Source organism: Branchiostoma lanceolatum, chromosome 3, assembly GCF_035083965.1.
Source record: "Branchiostoma lanceolatum isolate klBraLanc5 chromosome 3, klBraLanc5.hap2, whole genome shotgun sequence".
In the NCBI taxonomy this organism is placed as follows: domain Eukaryota; kingdom Metazoa; phylum Chordata; class Leptocardii; order Amphioxiformes; family Branchiostomatidae; genus Branchiostoma; species Branchiostoma lanceolatum.
Genome location: NC_089724.1, coordinates 31,166,534 through 31,176,386, shown reverse-complemented (window position 1 = coordinate 31,176,386; position 9,853 = coordinate 31,166,534). Strand labels below are relative to the sequence as shown.

The 9,853-nt window shown below is 47.7% G+C and overlaps 1 protein-coding gene across 1 annotated transcript; it reads right to left on the bottom strand.

The window, feature by feature from the left end:
* Positions 1-120: 120 nt before the first annotated feature.
* LOC136431410 (cytochrome P450 26B1-like) lies at positions 121-9,389 on the bottom strand. The gene is made up of 4 exons (XM_066422766.1): positions 8,986-9,389; positions 3,463-3,966; positions 2,633-3,061; positions 121-1,448 (listed from the first exon to the last, which is right to left on the bottom strand). Exons 1-4 carry the CDS (start codon positions 9,154-9,156, stop codon positions 924-926), a joined length of 1,629 nt encoding a protein of 542 aa, XP_066278863.1. The 5' UTR covers positions 9,157-9,389; the 3' UTR covers positions 121-923.
* Between the last annotated feature and the right edge of the window lie 464 nt (positions 9,390-9,853).

Here is a 9,853-nt window from a genome sequence, read left to right as displayed (position 1 = left end):
GGGCACAACAATAAGCCATGTCAGAGCATCGAACCCAGGACCTCTAGGTCTCACTGAACCACCTTTGATAAGTTTCTGTTGACTTGCTGCCATGTGCGAGACAGAAAACAGACAGTCTGATAAATTGACAACTTTATTATAATATTATCTATCCAAGCAGAATGATGATTATCCTAACAATAGACATGCCTCTCCACAATTATCACAATCTAACATCTAGATTGCTATGAGTATTAAAAACGATTCCTATAGATACATTTAAGTGGTGTGGTAAGAAAATAAACAGTTTTGTGCTGTACATAATAAGAATAAATATCGATCAGCATGCAACTCTACTGGCTATTCAATTAAGTCCTATTGCGCAATATCATACTTTGATCATGCACTGGTCTTTTGGGGATACTAATTTTTCATTGTTAGGTCCCCAGCACAATTTGATGTTCAAAAGTTATATAAGTACAGTACTACAAATGCCTTATGGTAAGTACTACCCTGAGTGTCATCCTGTTTCAGTTCCAGGCTCTACCTTCACCAAAGGTTAGGCCAGATAAGTACATTGTGTACAATTTGTACTAATCCATAGTCCTGCAAAAGGAGCAAGACTGACAGATGCCTACACAAATGCTTGAATGTGAATCAAACAATCCAACCAGGTAAAGTTACAGATACATGTAGTATAAATAGATGTAATTTTTATCCTTTGGCAAGTTTACTGCAAACAATGTATTTTCCACAGAGAATATCAAGTCCCATTTTCTGATGCTACATGTACATATAACTGTGTGTGTGTATGTATGTGTGTATATACATAGGTCGCATATGCAGCGTCACATATGTATATGTATACATGTGAGTGAGTGTGAGTGCAAACGTTAGTAGAAGGCATTCTAAAAATCGCCCGTCTAAACTCCGTGACCCGGCTTTTAGACTATGCTGGACAAGTCCGGTCCAACCATTGTCACAGTGTCTGGGGTGTTTTGCTGGTTGGTCGGATACAAGTTGCCGTTTTTGTCCAAGGTCAAACAGGGGTCACTTCTCGTGACGAGGTCGGTGTTCGTAAGCGAAGCATGCGCAGAAGCGGAAAGTCCGTCTGCAGCCCCCTGTTTTGTAGTGACGTCATCCAAAGAGAGAAAGTTGACCGGAAGTCCGTTTGTGGGATGAAGGACCGGGACAGTCTTTGTTTCCGGCACCTTGCCGTCTGCGAGCTCCCAGCGGCACGTTCTCACCAGCTCCACGCACAGCAGCTTCAGCTGGAGCTTGGCGAACTCCTTCCCGGCGCATGCGCGGGGCCCGCCGCCGAAGGGTAGGAAGTCGTAGCGCGTGGCCGTGCTGTCCACAGACCCCCACCTGTCCGGGTCGAACTGCTCTGGGGACGAGAAGACCTGTGATGCGCTGTGCGTGTCTCTGATGCTGTACATTACAGCCCAGCCTTCAGGAACCTGGAACCCCTGGATACAACAAACAAGTCGGGATTAGTTAGGACGTTAACTCTTGTATTCGCACTTGTGCAAATCAGCAATTCTTACTATTCCTTTGGGTTTAACTCCATTAACGCATTGCTGAATTCTCAGTCTTCTTCAAACCACGTTTTGAAACTCCTTGTTCAGGCCGTAGTTGTTGGGGGTTAGTCGAAAAGGTCGGCTACTAGTCGACTGATAGACTGCGCAGCAGAATTTGTTGAAACGGCAGAGAATCAGTCGGCAATAGATGGGTGTGTAAATAGGCCGTAATCGGAATGCAAGATATCAACGAGCGCCATCTGTCGACGTAGACTCGGGACGCAGATATCTCACGCGAAACGTCCAGCCTACAGTTTCTGTCCTGCTCCTCTGGTCGCAACCAAGTAGAATTTATATAACTTTCCCGACTTGGATTTTACCTAGTAAATATACTGGTGCAGACGATTTTTGATGTTAGCAGGCAACCTCACCGACCGACTCCCAACTACAGATGACCGTACTCCCGACTAACTCACATCCATGGTCTGGAGAAGGTCGGGACGCCATGGTTGGCTATGTAGGGCGACCTCGAAACATAATGCTCGAGACAAATCGTAGTGGTTTTGGGATACAATATCGCCAGGGCTTTTCTAAGGGCTTTCTTACATTCGGCGTTCTCTGACGAAATGATAGTAATCTCCGGCAGACTTTACAGAAAGTTTAAAAAAACAACTTATTAGCATCAGGTATGTTACAAAATAAACCTACGCTTGTTCAAACCACAAATAGATGCTTTCATAACCTATTTGTCGGAAACCAGACCTCCCAAGAGTAGTTCATTAGACATTACAGAAAGCTTTCCGTAATGAACGACTCCTGGCAGGTCTGATAGAGTCGAGGAAACGTCCAAGCTGCCCATTCCATCATGGCGCAAATCGCGTTTCCGTCCTCTGCTTTTACTCAGGAAATATTTGTTGCCTATAGTACAAATTAAAGCGTTATTGTACTTCAAACGCTATTCATGTGTAGGGCAGCGGCAAAACTCATTTATGATGATTATGCCGACCGCAAAACTTCAATATTCTCCTCGTTTCGCACATATATTTGTATATCTGAAACGTTTAGGTCAAAAAGGTTGGATGGAGTCCGATGTTACTTTTTTTTAGAAGTAACTTGATTGTTTGTAAACTTACGCCAATCTCGAACGTCTTGAGAGCCTTCCGGAAGCCTCCCCCAACAGGTGGACTTATCCTGAGCACCTCCTTGACGACCTGCCCCACGTACGTCAGCCTGCCGACCTGCTCCAGACTCAGCGGCTGGTCCGGCTGCAGCAGCCCGTGCTTCTCCAGGTCCTCATGCACCTTCTGAACCACCTGCGGCTGCAGCGCCAGGTGCATGATGAGGGAGGTGGCGGCGCTGGACGTGGTCTCGTGCCCGGCGAACAGCAGTTCCATAGCGGTGTCCTGGAGCTCCTGGTCAGACAGCTTCTCGCCGCTGTCCTTGGCGCTACTGATGATGAAGGACAGCACGTCATCTGGGACCTCTCCTCTCCAGATCTGCGCTTGCTTCTCGTGGATGTGACGTTTTAGCCATTCGTCGATTTCACGGCGACACTGCAGAGCCTGGTAGAGATGAGATAAGCTTAGATCCAACGGCTGCGGTTACAGAAAAAACTGATAGGAGGTTCGAGACTTCTCCCTCCACAAACACAGAACACCCCTTCATAACTTGAATATCATATTATCAAACAGAGAACAGACTGTTATCTGACCAACCAACCAACAATCATCAGCTGTTTCATATGACGTCGTCTGGAGGCCCAAAAGTGAATTACTTTCCTGTGTGCTATCAGCACGAGAAAAAACAAATCGCTGCAGTTCTAGAAAAATTTACTAGGTGAGCTAAAACCTAATTGCTTCAACCCTGCACTAAGCAAGACCCAAGCAACGTCAAAAGACATAATTTTATGAAAATTCTTTTGACTTGACAAGACGAGACTTGGCCTAGATAAAATTGAGCTCACCTTTCTAAGCGCGCTTCCTGGCACGTTCAATGGCAAGGAGAAGATGTTCTTCACCGCGGTTTTGAAGAGCGGTCCAACTCTACTGATCTCGTCCTCGTCTTGATGGAAGCCGACGAGTACGGCTATGGCGAGGCGGAACATCATCTCTCTAGCGGCGGGGTAGACTGCTAGCGGCTGGGGTCCCCTGCACCAGGTCCGCAGGGTGTCCGCTATCATGGCCTGCATGCTGTCCGCGTAGATCTCCAGTGCGTCGTGACGAAAGGCTCGCATGACGATTTTCTTCCTCTGCCGATGGACCGGGCCGCTGCTGCACATGGCCAGGTTCTCTGTCCCCAGCACCATGCGGAAGTTGTCCGGCCACATGGTCCCCACGATGTCGTTTTCTCCCCGCAGGACCTTGCGCACGTTCTCGGCGCCTCTGACGCGGATGGTCGGGTGGCCCAGGATGTGGGTTTTGAAGACGTCTCCGTACAAGGCGTGTCGCTTACGGGAGAAGTCTGCCCCCTGTAGAAACGGAATGATAGTGTTAAAACAACAATAGAAACAACGTCGGTTCCGTTTCTTGTCGGGTGGTTGGCTGTGTCGAATAACAATCTACTCTACTCTTTGTATTTGATGAATTGTTGTAAGTGGAACATTTGATATGTCATTTATAGGCTAGGTTAGGCAATTTCGACTATGGGACACAGCGGCGTTCCTTGGTATAGTGGAACTTATGGTTTGTTGTATTCTGAACAGCTATGGTCATGAGTGCTAGTAGTAGATTATAGTAGCTTTTGGGCTCACGAAGTCATACTGTAAAGGGGAAAATGTTCGCGGGGATTTGATATTGCGGTAAGGATAAAATTCAGTGTTCGCAAAACAAGGGGGTAGGCGGGAAAAGAAATCGCGGTGATTTTAAGTTCGCGGTGAAAAGGACTCCGCGAAAACTGCGAACATAAACCCCCTAACAGTATCTTATGTGAATTGTAGCGTCATTTGGACAATCAAAAAAGGAATGCTAAAATTCCTTGGTACTAAGTTTTAAACGATGGGAATTTTAAGCTGCCACTCCCGGTTATATCAGGGATACACTAACATGCCCTGTGTCCCTCTATCGGTTAGAACCGGGATAGTAGGGTCCGTGTATTTGACGAAATGCAAGAAATACATCACCAAAATACACATGAAGATGGGTGAAATCTACCGAAATACAGCAAGATTTGATGCATTAACATCACAGGTTGCCATATTTCGGCATAAATAATGTATTTATGGTCCTGGTGACAAGAAAAGGACAGAAACAGTTGCGCTATGATGTGGATTTCGTGTTCACGGTGCTATGTAATACATTATTTTATGTCGAAATATCGCACCCTGTGATGTTAACTCATCAAATAATACTGTATTTCGCTAGATTTCACCACTCTTATGTGCGTAAATGACTCTAGATACTACTAAAAACAAACAAACATGGCCTATGGTAACACTAACAAAGATGACGGCGGCCGGTTGGGATCACCAAGTATTTTCTGTCTTTTTCTTGTCGTGGATCCTGGGGCCCGAGTTCAATCTTAGGGGTCGACTCCAGCTCGGACATGTAATTCGTCATTTCGGATGGTGACGTAAAGCCGGGCATAAGAGCTTCGGGCATAAGCCTCAAGCGTCAACCTCTGCACGTAAAAGAACCCAACTCACTTATCGAGAAGAGTAGGGGTGACCCAGTGTGCTTGGCCAAAAATGGTAAATACTGGTTTCGTGAGTGAGATCAGGGCTCCAACATCTACGGTTTTTACTGGGATGAAACTTTGGCGGCACTGTCAGAAAATGCCGCTATACTATAAGCTACCATAACATTAACACGTCACAGGCGTTAACTTAAAAAGTTAGAATCCTTCCCGCATCCTGAAAACACCACTGCTAGTATGCACATTTTGGACTATTGTCAAACAAGTGTTAACATTTGACTGGTGAACATTATGAAGTTTGTCTTTGTGTAACCTAGCCTGGAATCCATCCTATTTAGCTTTCCGGCCGCTACCCTAGCTCCGCTGCGCTACCCAAGCTCCGCAGGGCTATGTGTAACCAGCTTCTACACTATAGTTCGTAGGGCGTGTTTCGCCCTGATTCAGCGTATTTAATTCATTAGACACAACAACAAGGTTATATATAACCTCCTTGAACTCAAGGGGCGTGAAGGAAGTGAAGTCTGTGGGCCTACAATATTCATGACTCAACAGTAAAGTCAAAGTTAGAAGACCACCAGGTGCGTTTCATCTAACTTTACCAAAATTAAACTCAGGGCAGCAGTCAGAGAACATCCACCCAGAAATAGGTGACGAGCGGCAGGGCCAGGCAGCGCACAGAGAAAACAAAAGTCATCAGCTGTTTCATATGACGTCGTCTGGAGGCCCCAAACTGAATTACTTTCCTGTGTGCTACCAGCAATCCCTATACAAAATTACCCTACAAAAAAACTACCGTCCGACGTGTAATTTTCATATTCGTCAGAGCAGGCCCATGTGCATGCTGGTTGGTTGGTTGTGACATGGAACAGGAACCTATAGAAAATATCTGACGTTATTCATCTGACGCACAGCCAATATGTACCTATCTGAGCAATGAGGCTGTTGTCGTGCATTTTACCGTGCTCGAGGCACCTGCTCGGCCACATTTTACGTCCCCTCCGAAAGACCTCGCCTGTGAAGCTGCTACCAATTGAGCTACAGGGACGTCCCTGTATATGTATCGAAACCGGACGTTCTGCTGCTGTTCCGAAGAAACCCGAAAGGATGCCCATTATCGAGCTTGATTTCATTTTGCCGACGCCTACACACCTATCATAAGGATCCATCCAGAGCTTCTTGAGTTATGATGACAACACTCAGACAGACAAACAACAGTAATACAGGTGCAGGCAAGCATTGCCCTACCTTCCATACATGTATGGAAGATCATTGAAAGGCGGTTGTCCCTCGGCGACATAACTCCCTCGGCAGCGAAAGTTCCTGAACACCGGCATAAAAGAACCTTGGCCCGTGTAAGAAATCGCGTAACACCCGTGCCGCCTTTCCAGTAAGTCTGCGAGGGAGGCTAACATCGCCCTACTATCCATCCATATTGATATTGAGCTACATTTTGGTACCCGGATAGGTCAAACGATACTGGATATGGCTTCCACAGGGAGGGAATAGGGACAGGCTAACCTCGAACAACCTAGCATTGGATTTATATTGGGCCAGCGAAGACGAAAATGCTACACGAACGTCGCGATGTTCGTGTGAAGACCGGCCGCTAGGAGCGCGGTTTTAAGTCAGGCTCGTGTGCGGGCGGGCTGTCATTCCGATCTTTAGGGTCTCCCGGGGACCTGTTCTATCTCTGTCCGGTCGCGCCCTGCACGCGGGTGGGGGCACGGGCTGGGACCTCCAGGGGGCAAAGTGTCTCCTGTGTGCCGCTCCTATCGGAGAGGAGACTCGGGAGCTATAAGATAGGTTTGGATTCCAGGCAATTGACAGACAGGGATGAGGGTTACTGGTGAACCAACTCAATGAAGCGTTCAACGGGTTCAAGTAAGTATTTTCTTGCTTTCTTTCAATTATCGGGTACTGCATTTCAAACATGTAGGGTCATGTAGGTGACCATGAGGGCACGCTTTGGTCAAGTTGTTTTGTGATGCGTTTCTCGGCTAATTTATTTCCCTCTGCTTTAGATCTGTGTATCTATTAGGGCAGCCGAGACTGACAGTCTACTTCAATATTGAGTTGTCAAGTCGTCCTGGTAAGCCCTATGAGAGCCTCAGCGCAACTGACCTGTCATTCACCCCACCTGCCCGGTGTCGGCTTTCCAGTTTACACGGTCCGGGCGACAGCCTGTCACTCACGGCTCTGGCAGAAACCGACAATTACATGGTCCCGCTCTCAAACTGTGTATGGTTTCCTGACTAATCGCACTTGTCGGAGTAAATCAGAGTCACTGTGGAACAACCTATTAGTGGTGCGGGAATAAATAACTCTGAACTGTCGTGTAGCGGCACGTTCAGCAAACCTGGCCCGGAAACGGCGTACGCTAAGGCATCAAGCTTCCTGCAGGCGCCAAGTCGCACAGAAGGAGAAAAGTCTCAACAATGGCACATTCACAATCCGTCTATATATAGGATGAAATTCATCTTCAGCAGAATGGCAAGGAACAGGGGATACATGACTGAGTACACGTACTTAACTGTGAAATGTGTGGTACACGACAAGTTTAGGCTGATTAGGTTATGGTAGCCGTTACCGCGTGTTTCCCGTGGAATACAAAAAAAAATCCGGAACTCATTAACTATTGGCAGAACACATGGTCAAGGCCGCCACCCTTCCAGCGATCCCCTCGAGTCAGCAGCAAGACTTCCACACTCATGAAACAAGGAACGTGGGCTCACTTGGCGCCAGGGACTTTACGAGACCGGTTGTGAAGAAGACACGGCGAGCCCCGGAAAAGTAATGGGCAAACTAAGTGCTTTAGTTAGGGCGTTCACTTATGCCCTTTGCTGTGTTCAGTTATGTAGAAGTTATGTTTTGCCCATAAGCTACAACTCCACTCATGGCTTTAACAAAAAGGAGTCGGAGCGTGAGGTATTCTAGTCTGGATATTATGTACATGTAGTATGGTGGGGTTGTCCTAAACTCCGACGCCCCTACAGACACGGGTACGGACCGTGCGGACCGCGGCGACGCGCACGGGCCATGCTGGAGATAGATATGCCAACAATGCTGCAGTAATTAGGACCGCTATCTGTACAATTGGAAGTTCCCATAAAACAGCGCCCTATGAGTGGTCCAGATGGCGGGGTTTGCCTGGCACAACGCCGCAGGCAAAGCAGGAGGAACCCATGGAGATGGACGGGACCGGCGCGCGGGGACGCCGCGGAAGGACTGTCGGTACCCTCCACTGACCGACCACATAGTAGCCGAAAACCAAGCTCTATGTGGTCTGCACACGGAGAAAAATCACACCTGGCCGAAGAACTTTACTATTGATGTAGGCACTACTAGTCAGTGTCATACCAAGGGTGTTCATTAGAGAAAGATGGCCAAACATCAAAGTTCAGCTTAAAAAGATGACATTTCAAAATACGGAACATCATTGATAGAGACAATTTGATTTGGCTGTCCGTCGTTTTTCGAGGTTGTCATTCGGGGTTATGTCCCAGTTTTAGCAATATCAAATGTGAACCCTGTTTCCTTGTAAGGCCTTGTTGCGACATGACAATTTTTACTTTACCATCGGCCAGCTTGTACGGTCACAATGATGTTTCCTTCTTTTGAGTCTTTCGTTGTCGAAGCGGTACAATAAGTGAAGAAGTAACGAATAAAAATCGTCTGTCTGAAGTCCGCTGTTCATACATTTTTTTAAATCAAATTCACAACTGTGCGCCTCGCTATAGTAGTATAGATATGTTGCGCGTTTGCTGCTCGGCAAATCCAGTGCATGCGGTAATATTCTGTGATCCAGATACTTGAGTTTGGTACATAGGGCACGTCGAAGAGGGAAAAAAATTCTTACCTCCAGTACGAAGGACAAAGTTTCCCCAATGATCGGTAAGCCCGTGGTCCCCTCGGGTAGCGGCAGGGCGCAGGCCGGGTCCGACGGGGTGGAGTACCGCCCCCAGAGTTTCCAGGAAAGGACCATCAGAAAGGCAGGGAAGACAAGATATGCCACAACTTCCTGCAGCATGTTGGTGCCGTGAGCGCTTGTCGTGAGGTTGGAAGCTGTCGTGCGGACGGGAGCCTGGTCTGGTGCGGGGCGGCAGGCGCTGCTTGTAGAACAGAGGATGGCAAGAATGAGCCGCTCTAGGACCACTCACCCGTATTTATTCTCCCGTCAAGCACGCAAATGTCATTAATATGTGGTTCATTCAGAGTTCAGCTCGTTTGGATCGACGACACTGGACTGCCTGATTACGTCATTAGCTGTCCCTCCCACAAGGCCACGCCCCTTACCGTCTGAAGAACCGCCCGTAATGACCACTCCGATTGGCTGACAGCAGTCCAATTAGACCGCTGCTGATAAAATAAAGTGTTCTGCCCGCGCTAAGGGACTAATGAATATTGACAGGTGGAGTGAACTGACATGTAACGCTATTTGCTGACTCCTGAGTGCACACCTCCCGACTGACAGACGAGGGGTAGACAAGCCACCGCCCAACTGACCTCCCGGCCCATCGCTCACACACGGACTTAAATTTTCATTGTAGTAGCCTGTCAATTATCTGCCAGGGCGCTGTCACGACAAGTCATCTTTACTAGATTCCCAGAATAACGCAAGAAGCAAATAAACAGTCGGTGTGTTACTGAGTGCAGGGGGTCAAACCTGGGTCTCTGTCAGCACCCGCGGCCCGGTCAGCCAGTGGCACGTGGGGCGACAAAGTCCG